We start from the raw sequence: 19981 nt of genomic DNA, 5'->3' as shown, positions 1-19981 counted from the left end.
TTTGGAAGTATATATTAAATTGTCAGTGACATTTTTTACTTTTACATGGTACACTGTCCAATTTATTCTACTACTTTCTTACATACAATCTTATATCTGTTGATCATTTCTCGAATCCCTTCCAAAACCCCTCATTCCCAGATTCTATGCAGTTTCTAGCATCCAATTTTCTTCCTACTTCTATGCCACTGAGTCCTCCAGTTTCTGCCATAGAGTTATAGATATTCAGTATATCTTTTGTGAGGACACACAGTATTTTTCTTTCACAGCTTTGCTTATTTCATTTAACATTGTATCTTCTAGATTTGTCTACTTTGTGTCAAATGACAGGATTTGTTGTTCTTTATTCCTAAGGAGTATTTTATTGTGTATATATACCGCATCAGTTGTGGACAGTTAGGCTGATTCTGTGTCTTAACTATTGTGAATAATGCTACAATTAACATGAATGTGTAAATGACTCTCCTTCTGAGTGATTTTCTGTTCTCTAGATAAATACCCAAAACTGTCTTATGAAAATTCTATTTTTAGATTTATGAGGACGCTCCATACTATTTTCCATAATAGCTGTACTAATTTATATTACCATCAATAGTATAGAAGAGTTCTCTTTTCCCAGCACTTGTTACTATTTTTTTGATCATACTCATTCATACAAAGTTAGATGATACTTCGTTGTGGTTTTGCTGTGCATTTCCTTTATGACAAGAGACGTTGAGTATTTGTTCATATGCTTCTAGCCATTTGTATTTCTTTCTTTGAGAGTTTATTCAGAAAAGAGTGCCCACTTTTTAGTTTCTTGCTGATTAGTTGTTTGAGTTCCTTATAGATTACGGTAATCAATCCTTTATCTGAAGCATAGTTTGCAAATATTTTCACATTCTATTGTTTGTCTCTTGCCTTTGTTATTTTCACCTTTCGGTCACAAGCTTTTTATTTTAATGTAATCACACTTGTCTATTTGTTTGTAATGGTGCTCATGCTTCAGAGGTTTTATTTAAGAAATTTTTGCCTACTCCAATATCTTGAAGTGTTTCCTCTTCATTTACCTCAAGTAGTTTTATAATTTTGATATTACATGTAAGTCTTTCATCTGCTTAGAGTTAAGTTCGGTAAATGGTGAGAGATGGGGGTTTACTTTTCATTTTTCTGCAAGTGAATAACCAGTATTTCCAGCATCATTTATTTAAAAAAACTATCTTTTCTCCACTGAGTTGACCTTTGTTGAAAAGCAGTTTATTGTATATTGTTGGGTTTATTCCTGGAATTTCTAACCTATTCTACTGGACTATGTGTCTGTTTTTATGCCAGTATCATGTTCATTGGGTTAGGGCCAATTGGTTTAACTCCAGTTTCTTTAATTTTTGTCTAGATGATTTATCCAATGAGTACAGTAGGGTGTTGAAATCTCCAGAAATTAATGCATAAAAGTCTATCTCTTGTGTTAAGTCTAACAGTCTTCATTTTATATACATATTTGGATCCTCTAATGCTGGATGCATACATATTTATTACTGGTATATCTCCTTAGTGAGTTGATCCCTTTAACACTAGTGACTTTTCTGTCTCTTCCTGATTTTTAGCTTGAAGTTTTATTTTGTCTTTTGTCTGATATTAGGATAGCAAATACTGCTTTTTTTTAGTTGCCATTTTCATGGAATGACTTTTTCCAACTTCTCACTCACAATCTGTGTGTTTTTGCCAATGAGGTGTGTTTCCAGAAAGCAGTATACAAAGGGATACTGTTTTTGTTATCCATTTAGCCAGTTTTTCTTTCCTTCCTTCCTTCCTTCCTTCCTTCCTTCCTTCCTTCCTTTCTTCCTTTCCTTTCTTTCTACTTTGTGAGAAATCACCCCTCCCCCCAAGGGGGATAGCCACACCATAATCCCTTCTCTATTCTCCTCTCAGGATCTTGGGCATGCACACACACACACCCCCTCGCATGAGTTTCAAGCCACTGGGTCTAAGATTTGAACCATCATCAGTCCAGCACCATAACTGCTATGCCATCTGCTGGTCCCAAATCTTTATTTTTAATTGGGAAGTTTGATGTGTTTACATTCAATGATATTACTGATATGTATGACTTAAATTAGTCATTTTGCTGGTTGTTTCCTGGTTGTTCTGTGTATCTTTAATTTCCTTTTTTCTTCTGTTATTGTTAATCTTTGCTATTCAGTAGTTTCTCACAGTAATTGGTACCAAATCATTTCTCCTGTTTTTGTGTTGTTCTAATGGTGAGTTTTATAGCTTCTTGTGTTTTTCACAATATTCATTTTCCTTTCATTTTCAGATGTAGTATATTCTTCAGTGTTTCTTAAAGTGCCAGTCTAATATTGGTGAATTTCTGCACTTTGTTTGGGAATGATTTTACTTCTCCTTCCATTTTGAAAAGTATAGTATTCTCTGTTAAAAATATTTTTCTTTCAGAATTTTGAGTATGTCATCCTGGCATGTAAAATTTCTGCTTATAAGTCTGAGTTTAGTCTAATAGGGTTTCCTTTATAAGTAACCTGGTGCTTACTTCTAGCCATTTTAGGATTTTTCTCTTTATGTCTGACTTTTGACATTTTTACTACAATGTGCCTTACACTAGGTATTTTATATTGAATCTATTTGGTGTCATCAGAACTTTAGGTATCTGAATGTCTGTACTACTCCTTAGGTGTGGGAAGTTTTCCAATAATATTTCATGAAATATATTTTCCAGATCTTTTCCCATCTCTTCACATTCTGGAATACCCATTATGTGACTGGTGTCCATTGTTAGTGAGGAGTTAGTGTGTTCCTTTAGAGGAGGAGTATTTCCCTCTCTTTATTTCTTCTGTCCCTGTGTTGATGTTTAGGCATTTGACAGAGTACACACTTCCTGTCAAGGGAGTGAATTTCCTGGTCCCAATGACAACTGCTGCCCTGCGGTAGTCTGAATTCTTGGACTTTGTGAAGGGGGTGGTGATCCTCTTCTAGGTGAGGTAGTTGAGTAGATACTAGCTGAAAGGAATTATTATCTCCTGCCTTAGTGGGCTGCACTCAAGAGGGATGTGGGCGTCGGTTAAAGAGCTGATACTGAGGGTGTGGCTAGTTGTTCAGGTCGCCATTAGTGTGCACTTCCAGAAGATGGAAGAAGCTTTCTGCCTCAGTTACCTGAGTCTCTCCACAGCCAAGACATCACCCTGCACATGGTTCACTGAAAGAGGGAAGGGGAGGGCAAAGGCTATTGTTGGTGTGGGTGGAGGCTCTGAATACAAAGTAGTTTTAAAAAATAGAAGTTCTCCCAGCTTCAGTTGGAGGTGGCCAGCTAACTTGGGAAGTTTTTTCCTTTGGAGAGGTTTTTGCTATAGGGCGCATGCGCTTCCTAGAAAGACAGAGAGAAACAGAGAGACAGAAAGCGAGAAGTCACCCCCCAGGGGGATGGCCACACCACAATCCATTCTCCTCTCGGGATCTTGGGCACGCACGCACATGCGCCTGGAGTGAGTTTAAGCCACTGGTCTGGGATTCAAACTGCAGTCAACTACATGGGAATCCAGTGACATAGGCATTACACTAACTGCTGATCCCAATTTGGGAAGTTTAACTGGGAAAAGTGGTACTTTTTCATGGTATTGATTTTTTATCTCTGCTACTGCTGGAACTTAAAGGGAGCAAACTTGAGTACCATATCATGTAAGACCCCAGTGCTTCCGCTGATTATGCAAGAAAAAAAAGTGCAACACCCACAAGATGAAAACGCATTTTTTTTTTATTGTGCTCTAACTCCAAGTATCTCCCTAGATTTTCCAAAGTCTTCTAGTTTTCCATAATTTGGGAATACTGTATCATGCTGCCTATACCAATGAAAAAGTCCATAACCAATATATCTAAGGGTGATACATATTTCATGTAAAACTTATTTGATATCTCCACTAGTAAAACAAAACAAAATAAATACAAAAAAACGTAAAATGCTCAGAGTGTTACTGAAAGGGGTTTTGTTCAGAGTTGTAAAGTTCCACTATTTCAAATCCTTACTTTGATCATTTTCAACATCACAGTGACAACTGAGAAATAAATAGATACCTATTCCCCAGACAGCTTTGTCACTGGTATAGGTTTTACCCACAGTCAATTAGCAGTGATCTCTCTCCTTTTATTTTACTTACTTTTTTTCCCAAAAGACTATGTGCTTAACAGAGAAAGAGAAAGTGAGAAAACATCTTCCCAATTGGGTGAGTCACACTACAATTCCTGCTCCTCTATTTCTCCATCCTCTCTGGACTTGGAGCACACGTACATGTGCCTGGCTTATTTCTCAAGTTGCAGGGTCTGGGACTCAAACCAGGGTTGATGAAGTTGGCTCTGGCTGCCTTAACCACCACGCCTTAGAGCCAGCCCAATCTCTATCATTCTAGTTTTACCTTTGATGATGTGGGTGTCTCATTCTGACTTGACAACGGTAAGGTATTTGTGGAAATCAAGTCTTTTGTGCCGGCATCATTTTCCTTACATTCTTTTCCTGAACAAGGAGATGGAAAGAATTGACAAAATGGAAAGGAACACTCAGTGGAAAGATGGAGCCTCAATAAAAAGAATGCAAGTTACAAGAAAAGATATTTAGTTTACTTTTCTTTTTTTCAGATCATCTCTATCTTTATTGCCTATATTAATCTCTTTAGCTCTGAAAACAATACAGCAAAGATGATTCTTCTCCTAGGATTACTCTCAGGGAACAAGTTCCTTTGTTCCTACTTGCCATATTATTCAAGGAAGTACTTTTCAGAAAAATCCTAAAATGTACAACCTACAGAACCTGTGCATTGTGATATACAAAACACAATTTTTTTTCTGTTTTACCCTTGAATAAAGAATAATGTGTTACAAAAATCTCACATGATTGTTTATCTTTTCTAATTCATAAGTCAGCAATATGTTAACCTGTATAGAAAGTTGTCTCAGACTCCACTGAAGAACAAAATATGATTCAAGATATGATAAATTGCTGATTTGTTATATTATGGTTGCTAATTACTTTGATCATTTTACTCTACTAGGCTCTTTTAAATAAGAAGCCAAGAGAATTTTTATCTGATTTCAGAATTGAGACCTGAGGATATATTAAGAGCCTTAAATAATATGATTTAGAAATTTGGGGACAAGGCATATTACCAAATCATTTTAAAAAATAGTAAACAAGAACGTTAGAGACTAAAAAGTACATTCCTAAATTTATATTTAAAAGGAAATCAAATTGAAATTATGAACTATTGTTACACATGAATTAATTATATAAATGTAAAATATCAATAAAACGGCAACATAACAAAATTAACAACAAGTAGAAAATGAAGTATTGGGGGAAATATATGATTTTAAATGCAACTACCATTTTTAAAGTAATAAATAAACACTAAGAGTACATTTAAACAACTGTGATGAAATGGAAATTTTTATAAGGGAATTCTAAAGTACCAAAATTTATTAAAGAAGAGGTAGAAAGCTTGAATAATTGTATGACAACTATTAAAAAGTTAAGCCAATAATTGAAAATCATACACCTGGGAGAAAGGGGACCTGGGCCCAAACAGGTTTCCATATGAAATATCATCAAACATTCAATGAATAAAGATCCCTTTCTTAACCAAACTGTTTCTAATAAAGTTTAAAGTAATGTAATTTATCATAAAAGGTTAGAAGAATCCTATCATGAAAACAAAACATATAAAACACACGTAGGAAAAACTATAAGCCAAAATCAGTAATGAACATAGATGCAAAATTCCTAAATAAAGTATTACTAAATGGTGCAGAGAAAAAGTGCATCTTGATCAAGTTGGACTTATCACAAGAATTCAAAGTGTACACAGTATCAAAAAAAAAAACTATCAATATAAATTATCATATTAAAAATGTTAAAAAAATAAAGGATAGAAATCATAGTATCTAAACTTAGAAAGAAAAATCTTTTTAAAAATTTGATAATCATTTAAACCACAAATAGAAGGATTTTTTTTTTAATTTGCTAAGGGTACAAGTGTTCACCTGAGAGACAGTCAGAGAGAGGAAAAAGAAAAATGAAAAATCATCCCCCAGGGGGATGACCACACTGCAATTCCTTCTCTACTATTCTCCTCTCAGGATTTTAGGCACATACACACATATATGACTAGCATGTTTTTCAAGTCACTGGGTCTGGGACTCAAAGTAAACCAGTTGGTCATGTGAGACCTAGCCACCTTAACCTCCATGCCACCAGTTGGCCCTAGAAAGAAACATTTTGTTTTGTTTTGTTTTTTGGAGAGGTGTTTTTTTGTTTTTGTTTTTGTTTTTGTTTTGCTATAGGGCGTGTGCGCTCGCCAGAAAGACAGAGAAAGACAGAGACAGAAAGTAAGAAATCACCCTCCAGAGGGAGATGGCCACACTGCAATCCCTTCTCCTCCAGTCTCCTCTGGGGATCTTGGGCACACACGCACAAGCACCCAGAGTGAGTTTAAGCCACTGGGTCTGGGACTCAAACCACAGTCGACTACATGGGAGTTCAGTGACATAGCCATTACGCTAACTGCTGATCCCCAGAAAGAAATATCTTTAACTTAGAGTAAAGGTTATCTTTACAAAATATTGAGCTACTATTATGTTAATAGAAAAACTTTAGACATTATTTCATTATTTTAGTGAACATATAATAATGCCTGTTATTACTACCTTTACCTGATGTTATATAAGATAAAATAGGCAATAAAAAAGAAAGAAAGGCCACAAGGACCAGGAACAAGTAAATTGTTACTTGCAAACTTTGTAATTGTTTACACAGAAAATTAAACAGACCCTGTAGTTCAACCATCAGAAACAGAAGAGTTTGGAACCAGCAGACAGCATAATGGTTACATTGCTGGACACTCACATAGTTGACCATGGTTTGAGCCCCAGACCAGCAGCTTAAAACTCACAGGAGGTGCATGTGTGTGCATGCCCAAAAATCCCAAAAAGAGAATGGAGAAGAAGGGATTACAACATGGTTATCCCCCCTGGGGAGGTGATTTCTTGCTTTCTGTCTCTCTGTGTCTATCTCTACAGTGAGCACACATGCCCTATAGCAAAAATTCTCTCTTCCAAAAAGAAACAGAAAAGTTTTATGGTATATCTGATAAAAGAATCAATAAATTAGAGATATTTTATACATCAACAGTACCAATCAGACATCAATCACAACAGAAGAAAATATATCATTTATAGTAGAAATAAAAAGTATAAACTAGGAAACCCTGAACCAAAACTGATAGTTCATTGTAAATTTTATTGAAAGGTACAAAGGACATAATAAAAACCCAAGGGGCCTGTCCCATAGCACAATGGTTAAGGACGCCAGGTCCCACATGGCTGACCACAGTTTATATCCCAAACGCAGAAGCTTGGAAAACATGCTGGCACATGTGCATGGGACCTGGTGGCGGGAATGAGAAATGGAGAAAAAGAAATTACAGTATGACTGCACCCCCTTGGAGGGTGCTTGCTAGCTTTCCGTCTCCATGGACAGCACATGTGCCCTCTGGGAACTAAAAATAAAAAATTATCAGAGCCAGCAAGTGGCATGGAAGTTAAGGTACTGGATCCCACATGGCCCACTGCACAATTTGAGTCCCAGACGTGGAGGCTTGAAAATTCACATTGGGTGGGGCAGCAGGTGGCATGGTGGTTAAGGGCACTGGACTCCCACATGGCCGACTGCAGTTTGAGTCCCAAATCTGGTGACTCGCTTTCTCTCTTTCTCTCTCTTGCTCTTTCATTCTATCTCTCTTTGGTCAAATTAAAAATAAATAAAGTTAAATCAAATAATTCTTTAAAAAAAGTGCATGTGCATGTGTGCCTAAACTCCTAAGAGGAAACTGGAGGAGAAGGAATCATGGTGTGCCCATCCCCTCTGGGAGTTAGTTTTTTTTTCTCTCTCTCTTTCTCTCTCGAAAACATGCATGCCCTATAGCAAAAAATAAATAAGTTAATTAATTAATTAAAAATAAAATTAGTTCTGAGAAAATGGCAGTGAATGTATAGGCGTACAAGTGAGCACATGTGAGGGTGAACGTATCTATGTGTGTGCACAAAAGTCTGTGTAGGGACTCTGAAGTGAGCACTTCCAACTGTCTAGGCAAGGGAAGCATCAAGGCCACCACTGGGGTGCCAGCCCCAGTGCTTCTCACCTCATAGGTTCAGGGTATGTGCCATCTTGAGAGACTTTCAATGTCTACCTTGGGATGAAGCCACTAGGACTGACCACTGCTGGGCACCAGCTGCTGCACTGAGCTGAACCGTGCAGCCCTACCGGGTCCCAGGGTCTGGAAACTGTGATATACACAAGGAAGGCAGTTGCTGTCCCCATGACCAAGCACTGTGGGAGTTGTAAGCCTAATAGAGACTAGTGAGCTATGACACAGCCCTGCCACTGGGGACGAGGGCCCAGGAACTGAGGTATTCACCAGGAAGGCAGTGGTTACCGCCCCCACCTTGGGCAGCACTGAAGCCCCAAGCCTCAGAAGGACTAACAGGCTGTGTAGCCCTGTCACTGGGGCCAAGGGTCCAGGAACTGAGATATTTGCCAAGGAGGCAGCAGTTAACCTCTGCCTGGTTGCCTCTAGAGCTACAAGCCTGAGAGGGACTAGCAGGCTGAGACAAGAGCCCACTGCTGGGATCCAGGGTCCAGGCATGAGATGTATGTCAGGGAGGCAGTTGGGGCCTTTCACTCCAGATGCCACTGGAGCCCCGAGCCTGAAAGAGACTAGCAGGCTATGACACAGCCACATGGCTGGGACCCAGGGTCCGGGAGCAGAGATAATCACCAGGGAGGTCTGTGGCCTTTCACCCAAACACTGCTGGAACTCCAAGCCTGATGGAGACTAGCGGGCTGTGGCACAGCCCTGCTGCTGGGACTGAAGGCCTGAGAAGTGAGACCTTCACCAGCGAGGCAGCAGTTACCTCCCTGCAGATGCCTCTGGAGCTGCAAGCCTGAGAAAGACTAGGAGGCTGTGGCACAACCCTGCTGCTGGGACCCAGTGTCCAGGAACTGAAATATTCACCAGAGAGGGAGCGGTTACCTCAACTGGATGGATCTGAGCTCTGAGCCTGAGAGAAAACAGCAGGCTGTGGATGGTCCCACCACCAAGATCCAGAGCCCGAGAACCGAGGTATTCGCCAAGGAGGTAGTTGTGGCCTTTTGCCCAGAACCACTGGAGCTACAAGCCTGAGAGAGACTTCCAGGCAGCAGAGTGGTCCCACTGCTAAGACCAGGGTCAGAGAACTATGATTGTCACCAGCAAAAGAGCCATTGCCTTTGACCCTGTATGCCACTGGAGTCACAAGCCTCCTGAGACAGATGATCAGGCAGTGGGGAAGTCCTGCCACCAAGTCCCAGAGATACTAAACCAGAGGCAGCTGTTATGCAACCCTCCTCCCAGCACCACCATAACTATGATCCTGAAAGAGCGGGCAGTTGAGGGACCAGCAGTTAGTGTAATGGCTATGTCACTGGATTCCCATGTAGCCGACTGTGGTTCAAGTCCCGGACCCAGTTGCTTAAAACTCACGCTGGGCACGTGTCCGTGCATGCCTAAGATCCTGAGAAGAGAATGGAGAAGGGATTGTGGTGTGGCCATCCCCCCAGGGGGCAATTTCTCGCTTTCTTCTCTGTCTCTCTCTGTCTTTCTGGCAAGTGCACGTGCCCTATAGCAAAAACCTTTCCAAAAAAAAATAAAAATAAAAAAAATATATATATATATGTAGCAGAAATAAATGAAATAGAGAACAGAAGAACAATACCAAAAAAAAAAGTTGGTTCTTTACGAAGATAAACAAACTTGACAAACCATTAGCTAGACTAGCCAATAAAAACAGAGGAAGGAACCAGATACATAAAATCAGTAATGAGATAGGCTATATTACAACAGACATCACAGAAATACAAAGAATTCTATGATAATACTATGCCAACAGACTAGAAAACCTAGATGAAATGGACAAATTTCAATCACATACAAAATTCCTAGATTGAATGAGGAAGAAACAGAATGTGAATAGAACAATGACAAGCAATAAGATTGAATCAGTAATAAATACTCTCCCAACAAGGAAAAGCACTGGTCCCAATGGCTTCACTTCTAAATTCTACAAAACTTTTAGAGAATAATTAACTCCAATTAATCTCTAACTATTTCAGAAGATCCAAATATAAGGAACCCTCCCAAACTCATTCCACGAAGCATCCATTACCTGAATATCAAGAGCAGACAAGAACATAAAAAAGAAAACTACAGACCAATACTCCTGATGAATAGAGATGTAAAAATCTTCAACAAAAAAGTAGCAAACTCACTCCAACAACATATTAAAACGATTGTACATCATGATGAAGTAGGCTTTATTCCAGGGATGTACAGATGGTTCTACATGAGCAAAACAGTACACACAATACATCAACAAAAGAAAACGTAAAAACCGTGTGATCAGTATCTATTGATATAGAGAAAGCATTCAATAAAATACAATATCCTCATGATTAAGACTCTCAACAATAGGTATAAAGAGTTCATTTCTCTACTCTATTAAAGCCATATACAACAATCCCATAGCTAACATCATACAGTAGTAAAATGCAGTGCTCTGTGAGACTAACACGCATGGGGAGGTTCAGAGACCTCCGTAAGTATGTCAGGCATGCACATGTCCATGATTCACGGCGGCTGAAGCTGGTCATGGATCACAACGTCAAGATCCTGCGAGGGGTGCTATCCAGCTTCGTCTGGGATACTCCCCCTGTGGGCCTGAGCTCATTTCTATTCTCGAGGAGCCAACACCCCTCATCTGGTAACAACAGCACCAAGGGTTGGTGGAGGAGATGGAATAGGTATCCTATTTATTGTTCTTACATGATACAAAAAGCAGTATAAAGTTATTTGAAGAAACAAAGAGTTTCTGTAAATCCCACAGTAATGACTAAAAACAACAAAGAATAATAACTAATAAAACAGTCCTGGTGATAAAGTAGAATACTAAATATGCGTGTGTGTGTGTGTGTGTGTGTGTGTGTGTGTGTATTTCTTTCATCCAAAAGAAGACAGGAAAGAAAAAAAAAGACTAAAAAGCATATGGAACAAATAGAAAAATTTCAGACTCAAATCCAGCTATGTAGATCAAAGGCTGGCAAACTTTTTCTTAAAGAGCCAAATATTAACAATTTTAGGCTATTGAGTCAACTGGTCTCTGTGACAGCTACTTAACTATCCCATTTTAGTGCAAAAGCAGCCATACACAATACATGGATATGTGGGTGCCCATGTCTTCCTAATAAAATTTTATTTACAAAAGCAAGCGGCTAGTCTTCCAACTCCCGATATATATAGTTACTTTCCATAAAAATGGTCTAAAAGTTCCATTTACAAGGCAGAAATTGTTACACTGGATAAAAAAGGCAAGATCAACATATGTGCTGCACCCAGAAAACCTACTTTAAATATAAAAACACAATAGGCTAAAAGTAAAAATATGAGAAAAATAATTTTAAAAAATCTGTAATCCAATGATGTAAATATCCACTTTAAGAAATTAGAAAGAGAGAAAAATTAATTCAAAGAAGAAAAACAAAGGAAATGATGGTAAAAATGGAAATTAATAAAATAATACAAAAACAATAAAATAAGGGAACCAGCAGTTGGCGTAATGGCTATGCCGCTGGACTCCCACGTAGTCGACCGCGGTTCACGTCCCGGACCCGATGGCTTAAAACTCACGCTGGGTGCGTGTGTGCGCGTGTCCAAAATCCCGAGAGGAGAATGGAGAAGGGATTGCGGCGTGACCATCCCCCCTGGGGGGTGATTTCTCGCTTTGTGTCTCTATGTCTTTCTGTCTGTCTGGCGAGCGCACGCGCCCTGTAGCGAAAACCTCTCCAAAAAACTAAAAATAAAATAAAATAAAATAAAATAAAAATAAACAATAAAATGAAATCAATACCTAATTCTCTGGAAAAATCAGTAAAATTGATAAATATCTTTACAGAAGAATCAAGAAGTAAAAGACAGAAGAAACAAATTAAGAATCTAGAAATAAAAGGAAAGATATCGCTGTAGTTTCTAAAAAATGAAAAGGATATTAAACACTATAAATAACTTGTCAATAAATCTGAGAACTTAATTAACAGATTATTTTCAAGAAGACACAAACTACCATACTCACTCCAGAAGAAATGCGCAAAGTTAAAATTAAAATTCCTTCTACAAAAAAAAAAACTAAAACAAACAAGCAAAAACAATAAGAAAAACAAAACAACAGACCCAAATAGTTTAACTGGCAGATTCTCTATAACGTTTAAGGAAAAAAGTAATACCAATTCTGCACCAGCTTTCAAGACAACGAAAGTCAAAGCTTCTATTTATTTTATCAGGTAAACATTTCTTAATAGCCCTCTAGGGCTGTTACAAGAAAGTGCCACAGACTAGGAGAGCTCGAACAACAGAAATTTATTTCCTTACAATCCTGAAAGCAGGAAGCCAAGATCAAGGTGTCAGCATACCTTCCTTCTCCTGAAGCCTTGCTCTGTGGCTCTCAGATGGTCACCTTCTGCCTATGTCTTCAACTGGCCTTTTCCTGTACACAGATCCCTAGGACCTCTTAATTCCTCTTATAAGTACACCATACTTATGACCTTATTGAACCTTCATAACATCATTAAAGGCATTACATCCAAATATAGTTGGGCTAAAGCTCCAATGTATAAATTCTGGGTGGATATACTTCAGTCCATAACCACTATCTTGATGAATGACAGATGAAAATAATAGTTCAGCATCTTCTCATGAACAGAGATGAAAGTCTTTAAGAAATTTTAACAAATCGAATCCAGAAATAGATAAAAATGACAATACATAATGAACGAGTGGGACTTTACCCAAGAATGTAAAGTTGGTTAACATCCAAAAAGTAATCAGTGCAATTCACCACATGAAAAAACTTAAGTGGAAAATAAAACATAATCCTCTCAATAAATGTAGAAAAAAGAATTTGACATAATTCAATTCCCATTCATTATAAAACCCTCAGTAAACTATGAATTGAAGAAAACTTCCTCAACCCAAAAGGCATTTATAAAAATCCTATGTTTAACAACAGACTTATGAGTGAAAGACTAAATTCTATTTCCCTAAGATCTTGAACAAGTGAAGAAAATCTACTCTTTTTGGGGGGATATTTAATTTCATTAATTATTACTAATATTATTTTAATTTTGCTATAAGGCACGCACGCTCACCAGAGAGAGGCAAAGTGAGAAAGCAAGCCGCCAGGTCTGGGACTCACACCTCTGTTGTCCATGTGAATGTCCAGCACCTTAGCCACTAGGCCACCTGCTGGCCCCATAGACATCTACTCTAAATGCATCTCTTTGACAGTGTACTGGAAGTCTAGTGATGTAAAGCAAGAGAAAGAAGGCAGAAAGACTTCTAAAGAATTATAAAACTTTTATTTGGAGATGATAAGATCATCGATGTAGAAAATCATCAGCGATTTACAAAAAGCCATTAGAAATCATAAATTTAGCAAGATTGTGGGATATAAGGTCAGAATTCAAAACTCAATTGCTGGGGCCAGCAGATGGCACAGTGGTTGGGATGCTCGACTCTCACGTGGTCATCCATGGTTCGAATCCTGGACCTAGCAGCTTGAACTGAGTGCATGTGCACGTGTGCCCAAAATCCTGAGAGGAGAAGGGATTGTGGGATGGTCACCCCCCATGGGGGTTGATGTTTCACTTGCTGTCTCTCTGTCTCTCCACAGAGTGTCCATGACTATAGTAAAAATTTCACACACAAAAAAATTTGCCTTTGTTTCTTTTTTAAAAAATTTTGCCAGAGAGTGCATATGCTCAGAGAAACAGAAACAGAAAGGAGAGGGAAATTACCTCCCCCCGCAGTGGGACATAATCACATCTCAATCCCTTTTCTCCATCCTGCTGGGATTTGGGGCATGTGCACGCTCCAAAGAAGAAGGCTGAGGATCTTCACCCAGACTTTGCCAATGGTTCTTCAAAGTGACCTTGTTAAATCAGTAAATAAATCTGCACATTCAACCATTTCTCAGTACCATAAAGGGATGAGTTGTGTTTTATGAATTATTTTAACTTTATTTATTATCATTGTTATTTTCCAGTTTGATCAGAGAGAGTGAGAGAGGAAGTGAGAAAGCAAGCCACCGGTCTGAGATGTGAACTGTGGTCAGCCATGTGGGAGTCCAGCACCTTTAATCACCATGCCACTTGCCAGCCCCAGGGATGAGTTTTTAATTCCAAAAAGCATTGCTAGATTCAAACATCTATTTGGCCTTGCAATAGGACTCCAAGGGAGGCTTTAGGGCAAAGAATTCCCTGGGGACATACAATGTCTCTCCTTGGCTATGAAGAAGAGACATTGCCAAGGAGAGACATTGTATGTCCCCACTTAATATATACTGAGTGTCCCCACTCTATGACTGAAACTGATTCACTAAAGGATATAGAAACACTGTATATGGTTGTAAATACCAGATATAGTGTGTGTGAAGAAGGAGGGTCTGAGGAAGGACATTTAGAAGAAAAATAGGGAAGCAAAGTATTAATGGGACAAAGAAATGTGGTATTATCTGAAGATACTTTATAGTTTTATCAACTGGACTAGGGAGAAATGTTCACCTATTGAAATATTCACTTTGTAACCTAAATATTGTGACTGAATGTATAAAAGAAAATTAAATTAAAAAATGGAAAAAGGGACCAGCAGTTAGCATAATGGCTATGTCGCTGGACTCCCATGTAGTCGACCCCGGTTCGAGTTCCAGACCTGGTGGCTTAAACTCACACCGGGCACATGTGCGTGTGTGCCCAAGATCCCGAGAGGAGAATGGAGAAGAAGAGATTGCAGCGTGGCCATCCCCCCTGGGGAGTGATTTCTCGCTTTCCATCTCTCTGTCTCTCTCTGTCTGGTGAGCGCACGCACCCTATAGCAAAAACCTCTCAAAAAAAAAAAAAGGAAAAAAAAAAAAAAAGAATTCCCTGGGGTTTGGGGTTTGGTTCATCCTACTCTTAGCACTGCCAGGAAAAAGAGCATCTTCCCCACCAAGGAGAGAGCTTCCTCTCCATCCAGGGCTGCACTAAACTACTCTCGCTAAAGGTTGAGTTAGCCTGCCTTGTTCTTAGGAAAATCCAGTTCCTAAAGATCACATCCTTCTATCCTCTGGGCCTACAAACAATCTGTTTAGTAATAAAAATTGGCCATAAAGCAAAATGGCTAAACTGTCACTTCTTGCAACATAGTAGTGAAACTACAAATTAGTAACACTTCTTTCCTGTTTTATTTTGTTTGTTTGTTTTTTTATTTGCCTGAGGACATATTCATGAGAGACAGAAAAAGCAAAAACCACCCCTCAGGGAGGATGGTTTCTCTTTCATCTCTCCATTCTTTCAGGATTTTGGACATACATACACATGTACCCAGCATGCCTCTGAAGCAGCTGGGTCTGGGATTCAAACCACACTGCTGTCCATGTGGGATCCAGCTGCTGTAACCATCACACCACAGACCCGCCCAGTAGTACTTTTTCTGCTCTACTCAACAAATGTTTACTAAGTATCAATAATATACAAAGTCCTAAGGTTCTCCAAAAAAGAGGAAAAAGACTCAATCTTTATCCCCAAGGAATTTTCACTTCAATAGAGAAATATAAAAATAACTATAACATGACACAATAAACAAGTACTTTACAGGGATATAAATGAAGCCCATGGAAGCCTAAAAAAGAGAATACAAATTCCAGTTACACTAAAAATGCTTTCAATAAATAATTTTGGGACTGTGTCTGTAGCTGAAGATCTCAATTCATTTAAAGTTACTTGGTGCTCTCTCTCATTTTGGACTTTAAAACCATCTATAACTGTTTTAAGTTTTTGAATTTCAAAATCGTTCTCTTTCCTGGAGAAAAGAAACCATTCACTAGGTGGCAATATAGAATAAAACTAGAAATTAGTATACCAGGATGTAATATTTTGAATATAGAAAATATATTTAGAATCCAGAAAGTTCTGCCAATAAAATATCATGAAAACTGCTAGTTTCATTATAATTTCTTTTAAGAAAATCCATCTAGTTTGGTCACTTACATGTTAATTTGTAAATGTTTTAAATAAAGGGTTCCTCAACAATCTTTCTGTGTCCTCTTTTGTTCCTTTTATAGAAGTGAAAACGAAGGCATGGAGAATTTAGGATATGAAACAGTAAAGAAGCTGAGTCAAAATTGTATTTGGAAAGGTTCCATGAAAATTTATTATTTCATCAGGTTCTTGAACAAATCAAAGAGATCAAACCAAGCACTGTTAAAACTGGTAGTGCACACTCAGCTCAGAAAGAGTAAGAGCATCAAGTAGGTTTTTTAAAAAATGAGCTACAACGAAAGGAGGTAACTAACCTTGGACAGGAATCAGAGAAACACAACGTAAGGGAAGCTGGCTGCATCACTTCTCAACTAAATTAGCAACAATTCTTCTTGTGATAGCACAAATGCTGTTGAGGCTACAGTAGAGCTGATATACCACTAGCAAATTACTTACCATCCTCTGGAAAATAATTTGGCAATAGATAGGAAAACCAGTATAAAACTCAGACCGATTAGCTCAAGTATACCTATCCTGAGACTTTATCCTGAAGAAATAACTCAACCAAAGAATAAAAGCTGTAATTATGGACATAAGGTCAAAAGCAAGTCTATATAAAAGGAAAAAGAAAACCGGGAACAATATATGTGTATGGATAAGTAATACCACAACAAGAAAGAGGGCTGTTTTCTGGTCTTTCTTTCAGAGTATGAGAAGGACCAGAAGGACTTATGTAGTTGAAGCTGCAAGTTCAAAAAAGTAGCTAGGCGAAGCCTGCCTACCCTGCACAGAGCTCTGCTTACATTTCTAGGGTGGGAACCACAAAGACCCTGAAGAGCCAAAGCAACCTTGAGCAAGAAGAACAAAACTGGAGGTATCACACTTCCTAATTTTAATCTGTATCACAAAGCTACAGTAACCAAAGCAATGTGGCACTGGCATAAAAACACACATACGGACCAACAGATCAGAGAACTCTAAAAGAAATCCATGCATTCATGGCCAACTGATCTTCTGTGAGAGTGCCAGGAACACGCAATAGAGAAAGGATAGTCTCTTCAATATATGGAAAACTGGATATTCACATGCAGAGGAATGACCCTTACTTCACACCACATACAAAAATCAACTTAAATTGATTAAAGACTTAAATATAAGACCTGAAGCCATAAAATTATTCAAAAAAAAAATGTTGACCATGATTCTAGTGCTCAGGAGCTTGAAACTCATGCCAGGAATGTGTGCATGTGTGCCCAAAATCTCAAGAGGAGCATGGAGGAGAAGGGATTGTGATGTGGCCATTGCCCTGGGGTAAGGCATGATTTTTCACTTGTCTCTCCAGCAAGTGCACATGACCTATAGCAAAAATCTCTAGAAAGAAAGAAAGAAAGAAAGAAAGAAAGAAAGAAAGAAGGAAGGAAGGAAGGAAGGAAGGAAGGAAGGAAGGAAGGAAAGAAAGAAAGAAAGAAAGAAAGAAAGAAAGAAAGAAAGAAAGAAAGAAAGAAGCTTCGCTATAGCAAGGGAAACAGAATGAGCAGAAAAATCTACAGAATAGGAGAAAAAATTTTCAAACTAGCTATCTGATGTGGTGTTAATTTCTAAAATATACTTATTAAACTCAAAAGCAAAATAATAATAATAATAATAGTAATAATAACCTGGATGAAAATAGGCAAAGAACCTGAACAGGTATTTCTCCACAGGAGACATATAAATGGTCCAAAAGATCATGACATACATTCAATAACACTAATCATCAAGGAAATTCAAACCATAAGGATAAATCACCTCACATCTGTTAGAATGCCTATTATCCAAAAAATGAAAAATAACATGTGTTGGTGTACACTACTGGTAGGAATGTCAATTGGTACAGTCATTACAGAAAAATGTATATAATTTCACCAAAAAATTAAAAATCTGAGTGAATCTTTAAAAAGTTCATGGAGGGCCAGCAGGTGGTATGGTGGTTAAGGCACTGGACTCCCACAAGACCAACTGCATTTCAAGTCCCAGAAGCAGCAGCTTAAAAATCACTCTAGGCACATATGCATGCATGCCCCAAATTCCAAAAGAATGGAATAGAAGGGACTGCAGCATGGCCATCCATTCTAGGGGTAGGGGGTTGTTTCTCACTTTCCCTCTCTCTGTCTCTCTGTGTCTCTCCAGCAAGTGCACATGCATGTATGCAAAAACCTTTTTAAAAAAATTTTTTAAGTTCATATATATATAAAATGAAAAAAATGTATGGATTTCACTCTTTTATGTGCCAAAATAAACTCATACTTCATTCTATTTTCTTCTGAACTTTTTGAAGGCCCTCAAAATTATTACATAATCTCACTTTTGGGTATATATCCAAAGGAAATACATTCAGTATCTCAAAGTGATATCTGCTACTCCCGCATTCTCTACAGCTTTACAACAACCTGGTTATTACAATAACCAAGTATGATACTTTGTTAGAAATGCAGTCTTGGGGAACTAGCAGCTAGATCCCACATGGCCAACTACACGATTCATGTACAAGACCTGGTGGCTTAAGAAATAAGCCAGGCATGTGTGCATATGTGCCCAAATCCCCAAGGGAGAAATGGAGAAGAGGTTACAGTGTGACCATTCTCCCATGGGAAGATGGGGTCACTTTCCTTCTTGCTCTTTCTCTCTTTCTCCAGAGAGTGTACATGCCCTATGACAATTGTTTTTAAATGAAAGAAATGCAGTCTTGGGCCCCCCAGACAGAGCATCCCAATCTACAGGTTAACGAATCTCAGGTGGTCCTTCCATAGATTCAGTACCAAACACACTGCTCCAGCTCCTCCTGCTCCCACACCCCCAACAGTGGCATGAGAACCTACCAGACTCTGCTCTAACCTCTCCGGGTGAAGACATGTTGTCTCCATAGCCCAAATGAGATTGGTAAAAGGCTTCTGCAGACACTGAGCCTTAGTGTCCTGAGTCAAGCAGATCTAATTAGTATCCTGGGGGCAGCATGCAGTTGTTCACCTGCCCAAACACAAAGAAAAGATTTGCTATTAGAAAACCGGAGTTTTCACAGCTTTGATATATTGTTACTTATAAATCAGCTAGTTTCACTCAAAGGTCACTCAGTCTTTAAATACCACACCTATGCTAAATTAGGTGCTAAGGATTTGATACAGAATAAATAAGAATTAACTATAGAGTCTGTCTTCAAGGCTCTGAGTTCATTCTTCTCTAGAAAGAATGTTTCTTCAATCTATAGAAAGTCTTCACATGTGATTTCTTTTCTTTTTTTTAGAGGGAATTTTGCTATAGGGGGCTTTCACTCACTGGAGAGAGAGACAGAGAAATAGTAAGCAAGAAATAACACACACACACACACACACACACACACACCCACACACACCAGTAAGGGTGGCCACACTGGAATCTCTTCTCCATTTTCCTCCTGGGATTTTGGGCATACGCACACAAGCACCCATCATGAGCTTGAAGCCACCGAGTCTGGGACTTGAACCACCGTCAGCCATGTTGTAGTCCAGTGACATAACCATTACACCATCTGCTGGTCCCACATTTTTTCTTTTCTAATAGTTGCCACGGTTGGCCCATAAGATCATGTTACATTGCTCCCCTTGGTTAAAACCTAGAATATATTTTGTTCGCAGATCTTTCCATTAAAGACCAGTAAATGAAGTGAGATTACTGTACTCTGAATCTAAAGTTGATGTTTTGAAAGAGATATATTTTAAAACCTTGAGTTGTCAGTCAAATATTACAAAATTATTTAAACCATGGAAGATGAAAAGATAGGGAACCTTTCAATGCTACATGATGACGGTAAGTCATCCCGCAGACTATTTT

The 19981-nt window shown here is 38.5% G+C and overlaps 1 protein-coding gene across 10 annotated transcripts in view; it reads right to left on the bottom strand.

Annotated features, from left to right (window-relative positions):
* PTPN20 (protein tyrosine phosphatase non-receptor type 20) overlaps positions 1-19981 on the bottom strand; it is a 103986-nt gene that overhangs the window by 62748 nt on the left and 21257 nt on the right. For 7 of the 10 annotated variants that reach the window (XM_027771524.1, XM_006147735.3, XM_027771528.1 and 4 more), the window contains 2 exons: positions 18994-19141; positions 4398-4495 (listed from right to left, as the gene is read on the bottom strand). In XM_027771524.1, coding sequence (XP_027627325.1) covers positions 4398-4495; positions 18994-19027 — 132 coding nt within the window. In that variant the 5' untranslated portion in view covers positions 19028-19141. Of the gene's footprint in view, positions 1-4397; positions 4496-18993; positions 19142-19981 lie in introns of those variants that run through there. The other 3 variants (XM_027771526.1, XM_027771529.1, XM_027771530.1) reach the window with 3 other exon arrangements.

Source organism: Tupaia chinensis, unplaced genomic scaffold, assembly GCF_000334495.1.
Source record: "Tupaia chinensis unplaced genomic scaffold, TupChi_1.0 Scaffold000221_1, whole genome shotgun sequence".
Classification (NCBI taxonomy): Eukaryota; Metazoa; Chordata; class Mammalia; order Scandentia; family Tupaiidae; genus Tupaia; species Tupaia belangeri.
This window is presented reverse-complemented; position numbering and strand designations above follow the sequence as displayed.